This window comes from Schistocerca americana, chromosome 5 (genome assembly GCF_021461395.2).
Source record: "Schistocerca americana isolate TAMUIC-IGC-003095 chromosome 5, iqSchAmer2.1, whole genome shotgun sequence".
Classification (NCBI taxonomy): domain Eukaryota; kingdom Metazoa; phylum Arthropoda; class Insecta; order Orthoptera; family Acrididae; genus Schistocerca; species Schistocerca americana.
In genome coordinates, this window is record NC_060123.1 from 450359651 (window position 1) to 450383877 (window position 24227).

General features: G+C 37.4%; 1 protein-coding gene across 1 annotated transcript in view; it reads right to left on the reverse strand.

Moving 5' to 3' along the window:
- LOC124615683 (scm-like with four MBT domains protein 1) overlaps positions 1-24227 on the reverse strand; it is a 182230-nt gene that overhangs the window by 114885 nt on the left and 43118 nt on the right. Inside the window, exons 4-5 of the mRNA XM_047143713.1 lie at positions 11705-11794; positions 8186-8309 (exon numbers count right to left, since the gene is read on the reverse strand). Coding sequence (XP_046999669.1) covers positions 8186-8309; positions 11705-11794 — 214 coding nt within the window. The remainder of the gene's footprint in view (positions 1-8185; positions 8310-11704; positions 11795-24227) is intronic.

The following is a 24227-nucleotide window of genomic DNA, read 5'->3' on the forward strand; positions in this document are numbered from 1 at the left end:
TCTGTAGGAATCAGCATGGGTTTCGAAAAAGACTATCGTGTGAAACCCAGCTCGCGCTATTTGTCCACTAGACTCAGAGGGCCATAGACACGGGTTCACAGGCATATGCTGTGTTTCTTGACTTCCGCAAGACGTTCGATACAGTTCCCCACAGTCATTTAATGAACAAAGTAAGAGCATATGGACTATCAGACCAATTGTGTGATTGGATTGAAGAGTTCCTAGATAACAGAATTCAGCATGTCACTCTCAATGGAGAGAAGTCTTCGGAAGTAAGAGAGATTTCAGGTGTGCCGCAGGGGAGTGTCGTAGGACCATTGCTATTCACAATATATATAAATGACCTTCTGGAAAACATCGGAAGTTCAATGAGGCTTTTTGCGGATGATGCTGTAGTATATTGTGAGGTTGTAACAATGGAAAATTGTACTGAAATGCAGGAGGATCTGCAACAAATGGACGCACGGTGCAGGGAATGGCAATTGAATCAATGTAGACAAGTGTAATGTGCTGCGAATACATAGAAAGAAAGATCCCTTATCATTTAGCTACAATATAGCAGGTCAGCAACTGGAAGCAGTTAATTCCATAAATTATCTGGAAGTACGCATTAGGACTGATTTAAAATGGAATGATCATATAATGGTTGATCGTCGGTAAAGCAGATGCCAGACTGAGATTCATTGGAAGAATCCTAAGGAAATGCAATCCAAAAACAAAGGAAGTAGGATACAGTACACTTGTTTGCCCATTGCTTGAATACTGCTCAGCAGTGTGGGATCTGTACCAGATAGGGTTGATAGAAGAGAGAGAGAAGATCAAACGGAGAGCAGCGCGCTTCGTTACAGGATCATTTAGTAATCGCGAAAGCGTTACGGAGATGACAGATAAACTCCAGCGGAAGACTCTGCAGGAGAGACACTCAGTAGCTCGGTACGGGCTTTTGTTGAAGTTTCGAGAACATACCTTCACCAAGGAGTCAAGCAGTATATTGCTCCCTCGTACGTATATCTCGCGAAGAGACCATGAGGATAAAATCAGAGAGATTAGAGCCCAACAGAGGCATACCGACAATCCTCCTTTCCACGAACAATACGAGACTGGAATAGAAGGGAGAACCGATAGAGGTACTCAGGGTACCCTCCGCCACACACCGTCAGGTGGCTTGCGGAGTATGGATGTAGATGTAGATGTAGAAGGATGTAGGTTGCAGTAAGTACTGGGAGATGAAGAAGCTTGCACAGGATAGAGTAGCACGGAGAGCTGCATCAAACCAGTCTCAGGACTGAAGACCACAACAACAACATCCTTACTGACTAGACATAGAACTTTCTTTTTGTCGTATAACATGTTAATGGATACTGAAGTTTTTATTTATGTACACTTCAGATAGAACAGCATGACTAGCATATGGACAATGAATGAAACATGCATTTTAATAGAGCTAATGTTGGAAGTTTATGGCCATCCATTTTATAAACAGTGTGATTTGTGAGCCAGGTTTAACCGACAACTGCAGCTGAAGTATGCTGTGATCGCATTTACCACATTGAGGCACACATACCGTCTGCACAAGTTGTATCATTTCTGAGGATTCAGCAACATGTTGAATTCAGTATGCTCAAAGTCGACATTCAAAAGCTCAGTCTGTGTGCCAATGGCTTAAGGAATAATAAGCAAAAGAACTGTAAGAAAGAATTTTCTTCAAGCTATGGTAAAAGTAAAAGCATAATTTGGATACATTGAAACACAAACAGCTTACATAAAATCCTTCTTAATGGCAAAGGGACAAAAAATGACTGCGTACAAATTTTTCTGACAGAATAGAGAAATGTTATAGTCCTCTTGTGGGGCGTGATTAAGCTGCTTCCCTACACTCTGCCTAAATGAACATTGACTAGCAAAATACTTTCACTAAACTCCATAATAAATCAGACAACTACATTGTAGTTAGTAGCTTTTGTAGAAGTAACGGAACTTATGGGCATTCCTGCACACTGATAAAAAATTCTTTAATGTATATGCTAAGTGATGATGAATTTTTTGAATGATGAGGACATATTTGCAAGATTGTGTCAAGACTTAGAGGGACAAAATATTCTGATGATTTCGATACATAAATCCCAGGTAAATAAGTAATAAAAATATTTACATTTAAACTTGGGAATCTGTTACAGATACAAACCAAAGAGAAAAAGTAAACGATTATGACAGCTGCTGATTTTAACATTAATATAATAAATGAATCCAGCCAATCAACACACAATTTATCAATGTGATTCAAGCTTAGTTCAAAAAATATTCAAGAGAGAGCAAGCAAACTGCAATCTGTGCAGATAACATTCTGACAAATTTCACATTTGATTGTACAAGAAAATTTTGCATTGACCTGGGAATGTCCAATCATCCTGCATTGTTTTTGAAGCTAACAAAAATAAATAAACCATGCATTACAAATACAAATTCACTACACGAAGCTTCAGTGAAGAATAAAAAAACTTTTTGTGTTTCAGACATGAAGAAGTAAACTGGCCAATGGGTGATTATATTCTAGTTCTAAAAACTATGATATATTTGTTGACAGTTTTCTGAAGGGTTAAACCAAATATTATTTCTTATAGTATGTCATTACAAATAACAGACAGTCTAAAATGAAAAACTGCTGGTACTACTAAAGTGTCAAGTGTTAGAAGTAGACACACAATGAACTGAAAAGTAAAATAAATGTAGACTTTATAAACTATGTCAGACAGTATAAAGCTATATTTTAAAATAGTAGCAAGAGCAGGAAAAGAAATGGCACACAAAAAATTCATATTGAATCATACAAATAAAACAAAGGCAATGCGGACAATTATAAAATAAGAACTTGGTGTCACAGCTGGTAGTTCACATACCTATAAATCCCTTCCTAACCCTTCAAAAATATCTGAGTATTTCTATTAATTTTTAATAAATGAATTAAATCAGATGTTGATGTATGTAGCTACATAGGTAATACCTATCTCCTCAGTCTGGATCAGGATAACAGGAAATTGTAAACTAAATTTGCAAGAATTACAGCTGAAGATGTAGAAAAAGTAGTATTTGATCAGGAGTAGTGTGATTTTCTGATGAAATCATGTCATATACAAACTTTGTTAGAACTGTACATCTAACTGTGTGTATACGACAGTTGAGCAACAAATCCAAACAGTATAGTGCAACAATGGCCGAAGGATAATCTCAGCCGCTCAGTTACAGGGAACATTAATTGACATTTGGTGGTTAATTTCAGTAAGTCCTTCACAACCTAAAGCCTTTTGGACATTTTCTCCAAGCATCATTCCCTCTGGGTTATGCAGTCTGTGACAGTTCTTCCAACATATCATTTAGTCATTCAGCTCTATGTCTCAGTCACTGCTAGTTCCTATCCTCTACTTGCCCCTGCACTCTTTCCAGTCTTCACCCCTTGTCTCTCTCTTCTTCTTTTACTTTCTCCTTCCTTCCCTTTACTCTGTCGCAAACATCAATATTTGTCCTGTGTATTATTTTATTTTTAGTTCTAGTATTATCATATAGTATGGTAGCCCATTTTCAAACAAATTAACTGCCAAGGCCTGTAGAAAGAAAAGATTATTAGCTTGTGATTTGGGGATCTAATCTTTCATGCTGGGAGCAACCCCAGAAGCAACACAACTGTATACTTATAATTCTGCTTGATGAATAACATTGACGTGGATGGGCAGATCTTAAAATATCAGTCAATTTCTTGCTTAAAGAACTATGAGTCTTGATGTGGTTTCAAATGAACTACATTCCAGTAGCAGTTTTAGCTGCCGGCCTGACACTACCCAACTCTTTTGCACAACCTATCGTACAAAAAAATTGTGATCTACTGAGAGACCTTTAATACAAATCATCAAATAAACTAATATTTTCATAGTATGGAAGTATGAATATGAAGAGCACCAAATACAGCCCTTTACTTTTGCAAACATGTAAATCAGTATAATGTCTGATGCTTTTCATCCTAACCTAGGGTCCAACCTATGCAATAGTTCATGCTGTCACCACAAACTTTATTCACAAAATAGCTAAAACAATATTCAATACAAACTTCTGTTTCATGGTCAGAAACACTTATGCACGACATTGTGTCTCCTGTGCTGTGATCAGTACACGGAAGCAAAATGAGTGGACACAATGTTTATTTACATATTTCTGCAGATAAAGTGGCATGCTTGGTGATTTAAACTTATGTACTACAAAAGTATGCAGTTTAAGTGATGCACCACACAAAACCACATTAGTTTTGGTACGATTTGTCAAGCAAAAATATCAGGAAATCTGTTGCCGGATAAAAAAATACCTGTATTCCAAGATAATAGTGAAGATTGCTTCATTATTGTGGGAAATGAAATTCTAATGATTAAAATAGTTAACTTTTTGATAAATATGAAGAGAGAAATTCTTCAGACAGAAATGAACGAAACACTGAAATGCACAGGGTTGCATGTTGAAACTAGGCTAACAAATCTTATGGTCACAGATCCATTATGAACTGTGTGTTCACATTCCACCACAGAATGATAATGAACTCTGTTAATGCTGACATAGTGAAGAGTATTATGTGTACACAGAAAGGCTGATCTCAGCCATGTTAACTATCCTATTCCTACATAATTTAGTACAAAAGCAACTTTCCATGCCAGCAGGATATGTGAATATGTCTCGTGTTGAGCTGAAAGTAAGTTGTCTGCCATGCTCAAATTTTGACTCTGGGAAGTTGTTTTCACACTACTGTGAAGTGCTGATTAAACAGTGGCATGGAGTCTCAGAAGAGAACTTTGAAGTTATGACAATGCCATTTCTTGGAAAAATTTTCAAGGCTGTACAGTTGAAAAGCTACTTTTCTGTAACTGATTAGATTTAATGGGTTTAATATAAATTATTTCTATTTTAATAATGTCAATAAATGTGACCTGCAGTGTTCATAAATATAATGTAACTGATAGGTATATTTTCATTTTCAATGTGACAATGAGAAACAATGGAATAAGACAAAAGTAGGTACATACAATACTTCAAAAATCAGCTATCAGAAATTAATACTAAAGTCAGCATAAAATAATGCCAAAACTGACAGAAAATAACACCAAAACTAGCAGAAAATAACATCAAAATATGAAAAAAATATCACAAAAACTGAGAAAAAGTAACACCGAAACTTATTTTTGCTTGTCTAAACTGTTGTGCAATCAATAAAAAGTCCCATCTTTTTAAAATAACTGACAACATATATAAGAAGTGGATATTGGCTTTTTAGAAGAGCACAGTCAAATCTTTCATTCACATAAATAACTTTATGTTAGGATTTTCTGTTCACAGCAAATACTACAATATGTCCTTGAGACGCCATATTCCAAAAAGTTATTGGTTTCAATTTCTTAGGCCAATTTCTAACAAGACACTGCGTAGAGGTGTCATGAAATTGTCACCCTGATTCACTCTATCTAGTCCTAGTATGTGCATCTTGTTAGGCTCATTCAGTTTGGCTGAATTCATGCTTGCTTGATTTTAATAGTTCACCCATTCTTAACTATGTAGTAAAGCAGAATAATAAGACATGGGAAAGACTGAACTTAATAAAATAGAAGTTTCTTGTTGTGAAAACATACTGTCACAACACATATAAAAATATCCAAACTTTTCAGCACTAATGTTCCTCTCACCTCATTCCCAAAGCAATGCCTCACTCAGGATTTCCCACAGAAATAATCCCAGTTTCATTATATATTTTTTCCTCTGGATATTTTATCCCTGTGGCTTGCTGTTGTCAGAGCAGATACCTTCAATTTTGTCAAAGGCTCAACTATTAAATACCAAACAACAACTTATTTATTTTTACATATTTATGGTATATGTGTGCATAGATTTGTATAAGCAAACAAGTTGCTTGGGTGTGAAACAAATCAGTAAGTGGAACACAAATACTATTACACGGAACACAATACAAAGATTGTAGATAAAACCTGTCCACTAATCAAAATTTAAGAAAGCAGATTATGAGGAAGGAGCATGATTGCACACAGTCAGTTATTTGCAAATTTAAGGTATCATATGTGGAAGGGATAAGATTTATAATTGAAGTATATTTTTTTAAGTGAAAAATAGCACCATGCTAACCAATTACATGATTGTCTTATGCTACAGTTTTTTTTTTTTCCTTCCGTATCACACACACACACATTTAGAAATCCTTCTATGGAGTAAGAGTTATCAAACAGATATGATATTGAGTTTGTGTTTGAAGTTTTTATGGCTGAATGAATACCTCACTCCTTATGTTTGTGACGACTCAACCAGAGAAACTCTGTACAGGGTTATTACAAATGATTGAAGCGATTTCACGGCTCTACAATAACTTTATTATTCGAGATATTTTCACAATGCTTTGCACACACATCAAGCCGATAATCAAGTTCCTCCCACACTCGGCGCAGCATGTCCCCATCAATGAGTTCGAAAGCATCGTTGATGCGAGCTCGCAGTTCTGGCACGTTTCTTGGTAGAGGACGTTTAAACACTGAATCTTTCACATAACCCCACAGAAAGAAATCGCATGGGGTTAAGTCGGGAGAGCGTGGAGGCCATGACATGAATTGCTGATCATGATCTCCACCACGACCGATCCATCGGTTTTCCAATCTCCTGTTTAAGAAATGCCGAACATCATGATGGAAGTGCGGTGGAGCACCATCCTGTTGAAAGATGAAGTCGGCGCTGTCGGTCTCCAGTTGTGGCATGAGCCAATTTTCCAGCATGTCCAGATACCCGTGTCCTGTAACGTTTTTTTCGCAGAAGAAAAAGGGGCCGTAAACTTTAAACCGTGAGATTGCACAAAACACGTTAACTTTTGGTGAATTGCGAATTTGCTGCACAAATGCGTGAGGATTCTCTACTGCCCAGATTCGCACATTGTGTCTGTTCACTTCACCATTAAGAAAAAATGTTGCTTCATCACTGAAAACAAGTTTCACACTGAACGCATCCTCTTCCATGAGCTGTTGCAACCGCGCCAAAAATTCAAAGCGTTTGACTTTGTCATCGGGTGTCAGGGCTTGTAGCAATTGTAAACGGTAAGGCTTCTGCTTTAGCCTTTTCCGTAAGATTTTCCAAATCGTCGGCCGTGGTACGTTTAGCTCCCTGCTTGCTTTATTCGTCGACTTCCGTGGGCTACGCGTGAAACTTGCCCGCACCCGTTCAACCGTTCTTCGCTCACTGCAGGCCGACCCGTTGATTTCCCCTTACAGAGGCATCCAGAAGCTTTAAACTGTGCATACCATCGCTGAATGGAGTTAGCAGTTGGTGGATCTTTGTTGAACTCCGTCCTGAAGTGTCGTTGCACTGTTATGACTGACTGATGTGAGTGCATTTCAAGCACGACATACGCTTTCTCGGCTCCTGTCGCCATTTTGTCTCACTGCGTGGCAGAAACCTGAAGTGCGGCTTCAGCCGAACAAAACTTTATGAGTTTTTCTACGTATCTGTAGTGTGTCGTGACCGTATGTCAATGAATGGAGCTACAGTGAATTTATGAAATCGCTTCAATCATTTGTAATAGCCCTGTATATTAGTGGCAGTCCAGGTCCAAATCAGATAATAGATTATGACAGATAGGCCACAGATGATTGAAACAAAAAATAGCTGTTGACTTTGTAGCTACTTTTTTGTGCTTGGTGAAGACATAAACTAGAAGCACAATAACCACGCAAATTGCACATGTAATTAAAAACCCACTGCTGATGGCATGGTCTTAGTGCAATTAGAGAGTGTAAAACAAATAAAGTGAATATTATCCATAGTGGATGCTGCTGGTAGAGGAAATTTTTCTACACCCTATAAACAAGTAAAGTATTTTGTTGAAGGCAGAACAACAAATCTTACATAATCAATACGGTAAAATAACATAACCTGGATTTCTTACACTGTATATAATTACAAAATTGTTAAGTGTTTATTATTTTGTGTAAGGAATGTGTTTTGTACTTACATAAGTGAATCACACTTTCTGTAAATCAATATCAGCGTTGTAAGTGATACTACAGTAATAAAAGCATTGGGGTTTAACTACAATGTGTTCACATATGCAGTTTTGTGTGTAGGTTTGACCACCACAAAAAATCTTATTACTAATACTTACCATTCTCTTCAGCAAAACCCATACGGAAGAGTCGAGGAGAGCTGTAGAATAGCCAGAAGTCAGGGAAGTTTGAGTCTGGTGTATCATAACGAAGTAGCAGGCGACCTCCCACATTCTCAACAATCTGAAATCATTATAACACACATTAATAAAATGATACACTCACCTTACGCAAACAATGGAATGTGCAGAAATTTGGTGTGACAGATGTGCATTAGTGAATACATAACATGATTTATAGTTTAATCACACACACACACACACACACACACACACACACACACACACACACACACAGTCACAATTTACTGTCATTCTGTGAGCAGAAGTAAACTTAAAATCTGCAGTTATGGTCTTTAACTTTTCCAAAGTTGCTCCTTTCTTAGTCGTCATCTTTGTCTCTGCACTTAGTCTTCTGACTGTGATGCTATTGTAAGACACAACACTTACAACTGTCTGCTATGTGCGCTATTCTGTATGTTTTGTTTTGAGGTTGTTCTGTCATCACGACAAACTTAGTGATTGCATGGAGTGTGAAAAATGTAAACAGTGAAGTGCAGTCCTCGTAATCCAAACAGAAAATGGTAAATACAGAATTCTGCTTTGGTTTAGCCAAGAGTATTAACCGCGAGGCACCTGCCATGTATGCCAAACCATATCATCAGTGCTGCATCCTGTATGAAAAAATTGTTGGGTAGACTGTTCTAGCGACCTGCAAACATTCATATCAAGGACACGGGATCACAGTAGACTTTGTACAGTGTGCACACCAGATATCGAACAGTGAATTAAAAGGTGACCCTGAAAAGAATATGAGAACAATTGGAGCCAGTGAAAGCAAAAACGATGGTCTTGCACAGTCAGTTCTGCACGAGTAGTTACTTTACCCATATCACTTACAGAATATGCAAGCTCTCAGGCGGCAGAAGACGACAATACCGAATTATAGTTCATAACATACAATTTATTTATGGATCAAGCAGGATTCACACACAGTAGGATAATAAATTACCACAAGAGCCACATGGGGACAGACGCAAATCCTTGAAAGATCATAGATGCAAGGCATTGGCTCACTCTAGTAGCAACCTGTGAGCAGGAATTGTGGATCACAGACTCACAGAGCCTTACACTTTACCAGACAAACAATCAGGTGCCATTTATCACCAATTTATCACAGTATGTTACCTGTGGTACTGGTGAAAGTTACACTTGCAGAAAGACAATGAATATGGGTTATGCACAATGGGGCACCATACCATTTTCTACTCCTTGTAAAATGGTACCTAACACACAATTAGATTTCTATCATGTGTACATTTGAAGGTATTTGTGTATCTCACAGCCATCTAAAACATGCACACATTACAGGAGTGTGTTTCCCGCAGATGTGACCATATCCGAATGCAAAGAGATGTGTTGGTACAGCTGAGCTACTCTTTGAGGAGGGCTGAAGGATGGTTAAGAATGAGTGCTAATCACACTGAGCACTTCCTGTAGTGCCAATAAATAGCTTTCATATGACAGAATGATCGCTCTATTTTTCAACATCTATTTGTTTATGGACATATGTTCACCAGTACTTTTTCTATTTGTTCTAGTATAACGCCAGTAAAAATTTGGGACACTAAATAAATAAATAAAATAAAAAGAAAAATGTATCTCTCTCTCCATCAAACTTAAACTGAATTTGACAGGCGAAAAGTTCAACTGAAAATGCAGCTGTGCATTCCGAGTACTATAGCTTTGTAAAGATTTGTGAGCTACAATCACAATAACAGCAAATGTATACAGAGGGGAATATGCCAAGGTAACAGGAAAGAAGAAATGTGAGCTGTAGAAGTACACATAATAAGACTATAGATGCAAATGACAGTGTAATTATACACCACAAAATTAAAAATGATTAAAGAATGAAATTATTGAACTCTAAGGAAGGAAATGAACATGAGAACATTCAGTATGGGTAGTGAGAGTGGTGCTCACTGGTCAAAAGGACTGAATAGAAAATGAAGGTAAAGAGAATAAATAGACAAAAAAAAACAGACAATAAACAGAAAACTGCTACAACACCTACAGTGTTTATATAAAGTAAAGGAGGAACATTTCAATATCACGGTAATATGATAGTACAGGGGAAGTTCTCAGGCTGCCACAGATATAGTGTTGGAATCAATATAACTTTGTTTTTGTTTTATTGGTACTTGTTACAGAACAACAAAACTCAATTGTCAACTTGATTAGCACAATACAGTTTTGCTCAAATGGCTTTTAAAGGTAGTCAAGTTTGTATATTTCATTATGACAGATAAAACGGACTTTGTGTAATCATAAAATTCTACGTTTTGGATGGTTTATCATCAACAGAAATTCATCGAAAGTTGGTGAAGTTGATGAGGAGCAATATTCTTTACCTTTAACAGGTAAGAAATGGTGAAAGAAGGTACAGCAGTCTCAACTTGTGTTTACTGTAGCAGATCTAGATTTTGGTCACAAAGACAAGAAGACAAAGTTAACACTTTTCAGCTCATCTTTTGCTAAACAATGGGAAACCACCACAGGAATCACTTCCCTAGACGCTCATGCGGTAGACCTCTCTGACAAGGCTTCACCCATGACAAGACCTGCTGTAAGGCAGAACCCAAAGTTTAAGTTTTTGCTAAATAAATATCATGCTTTTTAATACCATTTTTTACTCTACAGGAACACTGTAACATTACTGAATGCGATCATGGAACATTCAGTTAAATGTAATGAATAATAATTAAATACACATAATGATATTAGTATGTGAAATGTTAACTTCAGATACACATGTGGGAAAATAAGGACGGCAACAGCTATGGCTTGTAGTTAACAACTGCCCTGGTATAAGCTTAGAATGATTTGGTAAAACCAAGGAAAACCAAATCAGGCTTTTGGAACAGATAAATATTCTGAATCACTTCAAAATCATGTACTTTAAATTACAAGTTTTTAGTAAGGTAAACAAACCTTTGTTATTTTTCTGAAACTATGAGTGTGCCAACAGAAAACATTCACTATTTAATTACTTCAATTCACTTCTTGAAAAGTCTTTTGAAAATGTGTGCTGTAGTGTAACACAGACATTAACAAATGGTGGATGAGGGGGTGCTTTTCACATACAGACTGTTTCTCCATTTTGTATCTTTTGAATGGATGAAGCTGTTCCTTCAAATAAATGCATGATACCAACAAATCCTATGAGAATATATAGTACATTCTGAAAGAATCCTTTGTTTATTGCACATTGACAATAATTGATGAAGAGTAAATACTTAAATGCACAGTTTGCAACAGTCAGCTCCTGTTTTGCAAAGCAGACTGTTTATGTGAAAACATTTCATAATGTAAAAGAATTAGCAGTCATGCTTGGAGAAATATATGTTCCTTAAAGGAGTATTTTTGCCTCCAAAATGATTAAAATGATGATAATCTTAAAAGAATGACCAAATGAAAATAAAAAGTATATAGAATTGAAACATCATAAAATCTCACCGTTGCTACCCATAACAGATAAGGGTTTATCCTATCCTGTACTTCCACCTTCATCCCCTGTTTGATGCGGTCCACTGGTATGAATCCATCCTGCAACCAAAACTTGACAAATCAACAATGGACACATCACACACAATGTAGTTACATTTTGAGCATCGTTTTCACATGAGCTTCACTTGATAATCTATGATCATTGAGAGTAATCAGACTACACTTTAATAATGTTGAAAAATTATAACTGACATCATTTATCAAATTTAGCACGACATTTGGTGATTAATGAATTGAAGAACTTATTTCCAAAGTGTCTCAAATCCATGAAATAGCAATTTTTATAATATGATATTTATTTTCAGATAATTAATTTGAAACAGACTTATCATTACAACATATTTTATTCATAACTACATTGTTGACACTGGCACTGATTCTCCAAAATCCTCCACCATTACAAGTGGTAATATAACAGCGTCATATGCCTTGGAGTTAAGAAATTTTGGAAGTAAAAATATTTTAAGGATTGTTTGTGCAAAGGCTAATACTCAATTATATATGCAATTTATTAAGTTTAGACATTGTTCACATGAAGGTAATACAATCTTTCAGAGCTAATCATCAGATGAGTCATTTATTGCATCTTTTTTGCTTTGTGAGAATACCTTTTGCCAGAATGGCATTGCATGATGGCACCCGGTAATGCCTAACTTACTTAAAAGTCACTTAATGTCTTTCAACTTCTCCTCCTTTACTGGATGCAGGTTGATTTTCTTTATTTGTGGGTTTGCAGTACAGAACTCAAACAAATGGTGAAACAGCACACTGCAGACCTGTGAACTTTCCCGCATAGCATCATTTTCTCCCCAGCTGTAAAATGACACATCAGTTTTATCTTGTTTTCACCTGATGCCACAGTGACAAACAAGACTCAGATAATACTGTCAGCGGTGCCGATAAAAAAACACCTCCCTCAAAGCTGTATGAGGCAAAGGCTGGTTTTTCATCATATCAAACACAAAACAAGCTGTATCATCACATGTTACCATTGCTTTCATGAGTTCATAAAATCTCTTTGCACAGTGTTTATGTACAAGAAGTTCATAAGCTATTGTCTTGGGTTTCTCTCCACTCTCTTTACACTTCAAATTCTGCTGGCATTCCTCACAATAACTACATATATCTGTGCGTGGTGTTCCAAATCCAAGGTTAAACTCACGAGCGAAAACTTGGTAATAAAGCTGGTACTTGCAGAAGTGGGCTGCTTCATTTTCCGTTTTAGCTTCAAGGAATAAATTCCACATTACTCTGATCGGTAGATGGGACAGTAAATACTTTCAACTGTGAGTCTGAATGAAACAACAAATCCAAATTACAACAACAGCAATTTTTTAGTTACTAATGTGTGGCTTACATAACCCGACTTGCTGGTCAAGAATTGACAAATTTTCTTTATCATAATGAAGACAACAACAACAACAACACATAATGCGTACACCTATTACAAGTAACTTAAACGACGATACTAGCTGTATATAATGGTTAACCGACTTTCTCTCATATACAGTGTGCAGAACAGCATTTGAAACTCAGGATGTGTTAACAAATCAGTTCCTTGATGCCATCAGTCCAAATATTAATGTGTTTCCTATCCCCAGTGTCTCCTCTGCAAGAATAGATTTTTAAATAATATGCAGAAAGTCAGTGAAAATGTTTACAATTCACTTGCAAAATACTGCAGAAAATGCTGAACACACTTTTAATTTGCCCCTGCCACCCTTCTCTCTAAATAAAGTAAGAAATAGAAAATACCAGTTTTCGATCATTCTGTTTCTCCCTAACACGTTGTATTTTCTGTACCTGTATATAACTTATAATAAATAAAACTTGTTCCACCTTAGTTTTGTGGTCACAAAATGCTATATGGAAATGCTTACAGTCTGCATTAGAATGCTCAGAGGCTTTACAAAGTCCATCATTGTGATTACATGCCAGTTTTGGTATGCTACCATCACTAACATATTTACGGCATTTCCCTTGGTTTTTAGCCTGCTCTGAAGGTACTAGTAACCTTTTCCTCACTGTCTCTCTTGAGTGACGTACTGACGTACTAAACCTTTTTTTAAAACAAACCAACTGTTTCTTAATCGCGAATAAGCAGAAAAACACACACACACACACACACACACACACACACACACACACACAAACACACAGCCAACTGTTGTTCACCATCATAAACAAGGAATGTCACGGCAGCGGCCACGATGAACCGTGTGCTTTGCACCAGTCGATGCATTGCTCCCATGGGTATGAGACATATTCGAAATAAATACAGTTGGGATATCTACATCTACATCTTGAGGTGGATGGCAGAGGGTACATACCACTGTACCAGTTATTAGGGTTTCTTTCCATTCCATTCATGTTTGGAGTGGGAAGAACGATTTTTTGAATGTCTCTGTGTGTCCTGTAATTATTCTAATCTTATCCCCATGATCCCTATGTGAGCGGCACATAAGGGATGTAATATATTCCTAGAATCATCATTTAAAGCCGGTTCTTGAAACTTTGTCAACAGACTTTCTTGTGATAGTTTATGTCTCTTTTAAAGAGTCTGCCGGTTCAGTTCCTTCAATAACTCTGTGACACTCTCCCATGAATCAAACAAATCTGTCATTTGTGCACACCTTCTCTGCATATGTTCAATGTTAGTTCTATCTGGTAAGGGTTCCACACACTTGAGAAATATTCTAAAACCAGACACATAAGAAATATGTAAGCAGTCTCCTTTGTACACTGATTGCACTTCCCCAGTAATCTACCAATAAACCAAAATCCACCACCTGCTTTAACCATGACAGAGCCTATGTGATAATTCCATTTCATATCTCTACAAAGTGTTTCCGCCTGGTGTTTGTATGAGTTTGCCGATCCTATCTAAAAAACTGAATTGAGCATTTCAACTTTTGCTCTGCTACCCACAATTTCAGGTACTGTCTCATTCACTAGGGACTGGACACTAACTTTGAATAGGACACTATTCATTTTGTAAAGGGCACAATTTTGCATTTCTGGATGTTTAAAGCAAGTTGCCAGTCTTTGTACCACTTTGAAATCTTATCAAGATATGACTCAATATTTATGCAGTTTCTTTCAGGTAGTACTTCATTATAGAGAGCTGCATCATCTACTGAAAGTCTGAAGATACTATTAATATTGTGTGCAAGGTCATTAACATGCAACATGAATGGCAACGGTCCCAACACACTTCCCTGGGGCACATCTGAAGTTACTTCTACACCTGAGGCTGATTCTCTATCTGAGGTAACATGCTGCATCCTCCCTACCAAAAAGTCCTCAATCCAGTCACAAATTTCACTTGATACCTGATATGATAGTACATTTTACAATTGCGCAGGTTTGGTACTGAGTCAAATGTTTTGTGGAAATCAAGAAATACTGCATCTATCAGACTGCCTTGGTCCAGAGCTTTCAGTATGTCACGTGAGAAAATCACGAGTTAGGTTTCACATGACTGATGTTTTCAAAATTCATGGTGGCTAGCATCGAGGATGTCATTCTATTCAAGATACCTCATTATGTTTGAGCTCAGAATATGAGCTAAGATTCTACAACAAATCAGTATCAAGGATACTGGACAACAGTCTTGCTGATCACTTCTACTACCCTTCTTACCTGTGTTTTTCCCCAAGAACTGTGCACAGTTTTATGTTCGAGGGATCTATGATAGACTATAGTTGGAAGAGGGGCTAACTCAACTGCAAATTCAATATAGAATCTGACAAGGAATCCGTCGGGCCCTGGAGCTTTGTTCAATTTTAATGATTTCAGCTGTTTCACAACACCACTGACACTAATACTTATTTCATTCACCTCTTCAGTGGTACAAGGTTTAAATTGGGGCAATTCTCCTGGGGTTTCACTGAATTAAGCATTTCAACTTTTGCTCTGCTACCCTCAATTTCAGGTACTGTCTCATTCACTTGGGATTGGACACTTACTTTGGTGCCACTAACAGCCTTTACATACCACCAGAATTCTCTGTCTATAGCACTAGGCTTTGTTTTAAACCTATTATGAAGTAATCTCTGTTTCTTTAGAGAAGTTTCTTTACAATGCCAGTATACCATGGAGGTTCCTTCCCATTATGAACTGTTCAACTGAGTACATATCGATCCAATGCATGGTCAACTATTCCTTTAAATATGAGCCACAGTTCCTCTACATGCTCCTACCAGGACCTGAAAGTTTCCAGATCCTGATTGAAATATGACACTACTCATTTTTTATCTAGTTTACTGAACATTTATATCTTTCTGATTGGTTTAACTGTCCGTTGTACTTTGGTAATCAATGTTGCCATCACTGTGTCATGGTCACTGGCACCAGTTTCGATGTGGACATCCTCAAATGGGGTCACGTCTATTTGTTGCCATTAGATCCAATATATTTCCATCACGAGTGGGATTCCTAACTGTGTGTTCTAGGTAGTTTCCATTGAAGGCATTTAGTAATATTCCACAGGATGTTTTTATCATGCCCACCATTAACAAAACTGTAATTTTCCTAATTAATTGTTGGATGATTAAAGTCTCCACTGACAATTACAGTATGATCGGGGAACTTAGGTGCAAGTGAACTGAGGTTCTCTCTAAACTTGTGAGGTGTTTTTCCTGTTGTAGGTTGGTTTTAAGTGATCAATATATCGCGAGATGCCAAGTCTTTATTCGTTCCCTGTAATAATATTTGCCTTCTTTTCTGAATTTCCTGGTCGGTGTCTTGTTTTCTCTTGATGTTGTGTTCCTGCTAAGCAGTGCCATGTAAGAGAGATTCTATGTTTAAACAACTCAGTATGAAATCACAAAACACCATTTTCATAATTCTTCTGAATTTAAATAAGTTCTCAGTTCACAAAAACTGGTAATTAACAAAGCTTTTCAGACAACTTGCTAACACACGATGCTTCAATGCTTGACCAAAACCATAAGTTCATACTTAACTCGAGATAGCATAGCATTTTCTTTAGTGTTTATCGATTACTGTCAGGCCCCTTTTTTCTCTGGAGTCAACGACACCCCCAAAGCATGACTGCGAAGTGTGGGTGACCCCTCAGTGGCCAGTTCAAATTACACATCTGTCATCACTTTCTCCGGTGTGCCGGCATTTTTCTTTCTCATATCTACACATAAATTACAGCAAATCTGGGCACAGTAGATGCTCTTCATGCTACTACTAATAAAAGTAATATTTTTCACAAACACATCTTTCATCTATCTACAGGATGTCTACATGGACAAGGAAAAATAATTCCCAGATTTTTCCCAGATTTCCCGATTGAAAATACACTTTCTCCCGGGTGAAAATACACTTTTTCCATGTTAAGTGACAGTATACTTTTTCTCGACACTTATCAATCCTTTTATGGTTTATGGTTTTATACACCGGCGTAGAATTTCCCGGCACTTTAGAAAATGAAACTTAGGGGGAAAAACACGTTTTGGAAAGATCTTTGATGTGCAGCAACATATACACTGCATATGTCCGTGTTACAAAGATATAAATTCGAATTCCACCAAACACTGCATGTTACTTTCCGAAGCATTAAAATCGAGATTGCAAAGTGCTTTTGTAAGCCAGTCACAGCTCGTGTCACCTGAGCTCGCCAGCTGATGACAGCATTTGACATGTGATGTAGTCAGCCAATAGCTAGATCACTCTCAAGTAGCGCGAACACACAAATAAGAAAAATTAATGGCTTAAATTAATGTATAATTGTTGCTACAAGAAAAGAAAAGCTATCACATATAATATTGGTCTCTAAGATTAATAAGCTGCAAGAGAAGCTAAGCTTCCACATATATTGTTGATCTTTTTTGCGCGTCATACATCACATAAATGTGCTAGTAAATTTTTTTAATAACGATGTAAATGTCTGATCTTCTGGGCCCGAAATTCTTCATATGGTCATCCCCAAAGAGTTGATTTTTAAATGAGAGTCAAGCACTCTGTGATTTAAGAAATTCGCCGTACACTCTCTCACACAGTTTATCTTACATAAAAGGAAATTTACTTTGAAAGTAACGCTTTTCAAAGCAATATTCGCAATATTTTTCCGTGACCTATTAGAAATGTACGTTTCAGCAGTTGCCACAGAGCACCAGATAACAGGCGTCACTGCACTTGCGCAGCTACGACGACGCAGGAAGCCCGCATGTTCATACGTGTGAAACATTAAAAGATCTTGCATTAAAACGAATCTAATGTAAAAAACTGTCATGTCACGCTCATTGGAGGCAATTTGTTGTTAAGAAGCACTGCACAGTTCTCCTAAAGCCTTTGACACACTTTGCTGTTGGCAGACGCTTGTATGAGCACTGTGTTTTGTTGTTGTATATGGCGCATTTTCTTTGCAACTTAAGTTTTATTTTCGTTTTTTCCTCTCGTTCATGTTTTGTTGGTGCATTATTATTCTGCAGAAGCGGGATACAGTAATTTTTTTTGTTGGAGTATTGGTTATTACCAGTCAAAATCACAAAAATTTAACTGAAAACTAAAACAATGAAAAATTCCCGGAACTCAAAAAGATCCCTGGGTTTTTCCCGGTTTTCTCCCGGATGAAAAAATTCCCGGGTTTTTCCTGGATTTCCTGGTTGTCACGGGTCGCAGACACCCTGATCTTGTAAAAAGAAAGTGAGACGTATTGCTATGCTATATAGTAACATTACCACTACAGATTTCCCCACTAAGACAAAAGGTGTTGTGTGGAAAAACTTATGCAACTAGAGACTGTGTGGCTTCTGTTATAAGCAATCCATACATTAATTTCACTTCTATATTGAGGTCTCATGTGACTTAAATTCAATGCATTTCATTTAACATCACACCGATACATATAATTGTCATCAATTGTCTCACATTAGTCACCATGGCTTAAAAGCCATTTAGTTTCTGACCATGTAAAGATTTCTATCTTTGTATCTCAGAAAGATAGATATTACCTTAAGATAAAACTTAATTGAACAAGAGGCACTTTCTCTTTCATATATTTTTTCTCTAACTTTCACACTCTGCTTGTTTAAAATAAAGTTTGGTTTGTTAATCACCATGAGATGCTAAATTTACCCTGCCATTTACCTTAAGGAGTTACATAATGTATTGTATGTTAACCGGGGGCCTAGAAACAACGGAGAGGCTCCGCCCCCGCCGCAGCCACAGTGGTCCACAATCTCACAATGACTACCGCAGTCCACTTCACCCCTCCGCTGCTCCACACCGAACCCAGTGTTATAGTGTGGATCGGCCCCCGGTGGACACCCCCCCCCCCCCCCGCCCCTCCCTCCCCCAGGGAACGCCTCACACCAGACGAGTGTAACCCCTATGTTTGCACGGTAGAGTAACGGTGGTGTATGCATACATGGAGAACTTATTTGCGCAGCAATCACTGACGTAGTGTAGCTGAGGCGGAATAAGAGGAACCAGCCCGCATTCGCCGTGGCATATGGCAAACCGCTTAAAAACCATCCACAGACTGGCTGACTCACCGTACCTCGACACAAGTCCGCTGGGCGGATTCGTGCCGGGGACCAGGCACTCCTTCCCGCCCGGAAAGCCATGCATTAGACCGGCTAACCAGGCGGGCAGTTACATATTGGTATTTGATCTTATTTTACTTTCCATATTTACAAATCTCAGAATTGTTCTTGTTCAACGTGTATTCAAGAAGGGAAAGTCTAAGGAATCAATCACGTCACGATAAGTCCACACGTTTCAACTATTTTGGAGACTACTTCCCTATCTTCATTCAGATTACTTTCCTTGTTTTGTGTTTTTGTATTCACTTTATTCTCATCTAAGTCTCTGGATAGATACATTGAGCATGCTGTTTTGCCTTCGCAAGGTAAGTGCTTCTGCTCCTTTTTTTTATTTTTACTGTTTTTTATAGAAAGGTTCAGGTCCTTCCTTTCTTGGATTCCCCTGATCACAGATTATAGGTTCCTTCTTTCATGGTAAACCTACCCTCTAATTCCTATCAAATTGGTTGAGGTCCTTCCTTCTTTTGATTCACCTGACCTCAGTTATAGGTTCCCTTCTTCCTAAGTAAACCTACCCTCTCACCCTCCTACCCACCTAAAAATCTATATACACTCCAGCTTCAAGCTTACAATGATATGTTTAGTCTCTGTCTGTACAATTTTTACCATTTCTAGTATTGAAGATTTCTCCTCAGACTAATGATCTTACCCAAAATGTACATAATATGATAAGTTTCTTACTTCTCCCTTTTCTCTTATCACACCTATTTCTCAACCTGTTATTACTTATGTTATATACGTGCCTCTGACCAACTTAGCTTATATTAGTATGTCACTTTGTAATTTCTTAACTAGTACCTCTTTCTGTCCTATCTTCCCCATGTTCAGATGACGTCACTAATACAAGGTACAACCATTCAACTTACTGGAGGAAACTGAATGTCTTAATGAGAAAAAAGATTTTAGTCCGTGTCACTACATCATTTTTGTCGCACTCACATGGCTTTACAGCTATACTGTCTGCATAAAAGAAGGGTTACAGTGGTACTACCATATGCATATGGAAAGAGGGAGGGTAGAACTGGTACTCCTAATGGAGAAGAAAGTATAAGTACATTAGGATCAAGAAGAAAAAGGTGGTAGACCCCAAAGAGAGATTCCTTTCCCACCTCCCCATCCAAGGTTCCCCTTCTGCTAAGGTCTTTCACTGTGATGCAGGGAGACGATGGTCAGCATTCTCTACAGAACGGACTATCACAGCTTCACCATCGCAGACCCCGAAAACTGATCCTTACCCATCCCTATGGATAGCCAGTACAGATCTGGTAGTCACACATTATCCATCATTTAGTTGCTATCATTAGTCCTAATGTCTTTGCCAGTTTTGCTGACCTTAACAAATGTGTGGGTACTTGGTCATTCTAAATATACCAAACATGTGACGAGTACTACTGTACTTAGAAAAATATATTAATCATTCCAGTAGTTAATCTGCCCTATAAAACATAAATAAAACCCAACCTATTGTTTATATGGAAGGAAAAAATACAGTATTCCATATAAAAAGTATATTAAATTATTTGGATAATTTCTATAAAGCTTGTACAAATAAATGACTAATTTTATTGTACTTCAGTATTTTTAAATTAATATTGTAGATTTTGACCTTCCTGTGACAACTTACGAATATTATGCTATACTTATGTATTGGAAATAGAGTTATATCCGTACCTTTTTAACAACTACCCTACATGTTGGCAATATCTCTCTAAGATAGCAGGAGAAAGCTGAAAGACAATAGAATAATTAAAGAGGAAGATGCCTCATAGAAAACTAAAGAAAAAAAAAATGAAGCAATTAACTCGGAACCTGGTAGTTGCTGCTCTGCTCAGTCTACGAAGAGGGCAGATTATCCTGAGGACTTAGACATTTTTATTGTATCAATGTTATAAAGTCATTTTTCACATCTCGTTTTTCTCTTAAATTTTTCCTGAAAATCTTCCCACAATTGAGCTGTTTCCCATTCCGCTGCATCACGTAGTAAACACTCAAGTGTAAAATTTATTGTTTTAAATTATCATTCCATTTCTAAAGCACAAACTGAGAAAGTACTCTTAAGAATTATGTTGGATGTGCTTCTCCTTCCGGTTTAAACTTTGGAAATTGCTTAGAACAACTAACTATTTCCTATTTATAACTGTTTTAATAATTCTGGAGGTAATCCAATGTTACAAGCAGCTTTTTGTTTCCAAGTTCATGTTTAGTGTCTTCTAATTCTTTTCATAATTTCTGTAACTCATTCTTATTATTAAGAGTTAGAATTTGAGTTAGCCCTGTTGGTATCTAATTTTTCATGCACATTTTGCTCCACCATTTCTTCCAGATGTTTCTGAAAACCAGTTACAGCATTTGGATCACTAGAAATTTTTAAGTTTCCTATTTAGTTCTAATATTTCTACCCTATCTTGATTGAGATTTGATTGCTTATATTTTTGTAATTGCTTGCAGATGATTTCTCTGATGGTGTCATCTTACCATAAACTTTAAACCATATTTTCATTTCTTGTCTAACCACATCACGAAACACTATTTTTGTTTTGAAATTCTTGTATAAAGTAGCTAAGGTTTCCTCTGATTTGGAAACATTATTTTTGTGGATAAATTGTCGAATTTTTTATTATTTTGAGATAGTTCATGAAGTTGCTTCATTTTATTTGACACCTCATCTAGTTTTCTAATGCTGTAAGTATATCTAGAATTTCTGTTAAAACTGTACTATCCATCTTCTGGTTGCGATAGGCACGTAATCTAAATTACCATATAACTTAAAGCTTGTTGTTGTTGTGGTCTTCAGTCAGCTCTCCATGCTACTCTATCCTGTGCAAGCTTCTTCATCTCCAAATATCTACTGCAACCTACACCCTTCTGAATCTGCTTAGCGTATTCATCTCTTGGTCTCCCTCTACGATTTTTACCCTCCTCGCTGCCCTCCAATACTAAATTGGTGATCCCTTGATGCCTTAGAACATGTTCTACCAACCGATCCCTTCTTCTAGTCAACTTGTGCCACAAATTCCTCTTCTCCCCAATTCTATTTAGTACCTCATTAGTAACGTGATCTACCCATCTAATCTTCAATGTTCTTCTGTAGCATTACATTTCAAAAGCTTCTATTCTCTTCTTGTCTAAACTATTTATCGTCCATGTTTCACTTCCATACAGGGCTACATTCCATACAAATACTTTCAGAAAAGACTTCCTGACACTTAAATCTATACTCAATGTTAAGAAACTTCTCTTCTTCAGCAACACCTTCCTTGCCATCGCCAATCTACATTTTATATCCTCTCTACTTCGAACATCATCAGTTATTTTGCTCCCCCAAATGGCAAAACTCCTTTACTACTTTAAGTGTCTCATTTCCTAATCGAATTCCCTCAGCATCACGTGATTTAATTCGACTACATTCCATTATCCTCATTTTGCTTTTGTTGATGTTCATCTTATACCCTCTTTTCAAGACCCTGTTCATTCCATTCAACTGCTCTTCCAGATCCTTTGCTGTCTCTGACAGAATTACAATGTCATCGGCAAACCTCAAAGTTTTTATTTCTTCTCCATAGATTTTAATTCTACAAAGTTTTTTCCCTTTATTGCCTGCTCAATATACAGACTGAATCATCGGGGATGGGCTACAACCCTGTCTCTCACCCTTCCCAACCACTGCTTCCCTTTCATGCCCCTCAACTCTTGTAACTGCAGTCTGGTTTCCGTACAAATTGTAAATAGCCTTTTGCTCCCTGTTTTTGACCCCTTCCACCTTCAGAATTTGAAAGAGAGTATTCCAGTCAACATTTTCAACAGCTTTCTTTAAGTCTACAGATGCCAGACACGTAGGTTTGCCTTTCCTTAATCTATCTTCTAAGATAAGTCGAAGGGTCAGTATTGCCACACGGGTTCCAACATTTCTACGGAATCCAAGCTGATCTTCCCTGAGGTCAGCTTCTACCATTTTTTCCATTCGTCTGTAAAGAATTCATGTTAGTATTTAGCAGCCATGACTTATTAAACTGATAGTTTGGTAATTTTCACACCTGTCAACACTAACTTTCTTTGGGATTGGAATTATTATATTCTTCTCGAAGTCTGAAGTTATTTTACCCTGTCTCATGCATCTTACTCACCAGATGGAAGAGTTTTGTCATGGCTGGCTCTCCCAATGCTGTCAGTAGCTCTAATGGAATGTTGTCTACTCCCGGGGCCTTGTTTCGACTTAGTTCTTTCAGTGCTCTGTCAAACTCTTCATGCAATATCATATCTCCAAAATTTCATCTTCATCTACACTATCTTCCATCTCCATAATACTGCCCTCAAGTACATCACCCTTGTATAGACCCTCTATACACTCCTTCCACCTTTCTACTTTCCCTTCTGTGCTTAGTACTGGTTTTCCATTTGAGCTCTTGGATACACCACTGGTTGGTGATAGAAGGACCCAATTATTTTATGCCCACCTTTGATACTGAGTCTTGCCCAAACACACTCACATGCAGCTTCAATTTCTGTCCTGGTGGAGTTGAGTTTCTTGTCTACTGCAACAACACCTACATTTCTCACTGGCTAGCCTTTTGATACACACTTAAATTTTCGCCAAAAATATCACTGCTATCAATTTTGGGTTTCAATCAGCTTTCTGTACCTAGTGTTACGTGAGCTTCACCACTTTCATGAATGCTTGTTGTGAATGCTTCGGCAGTTTACCATCAGGAGTTTAATACTTTCACCTATGGGAGCCATTTCTCTCAATCTTACACTGATACTTCTGGACTTCTTACAGCTGTTATTACCTGGATTTTTAATTTTTAACACGCAGTCAGGTACCTGAGTAGCAGCTTCTGACACGTAATGCACACCTGACCCATTTAAGGAGACCCTGCAATTCTCAATCTTAATGGCGCAAGTCCAGGAAGCCA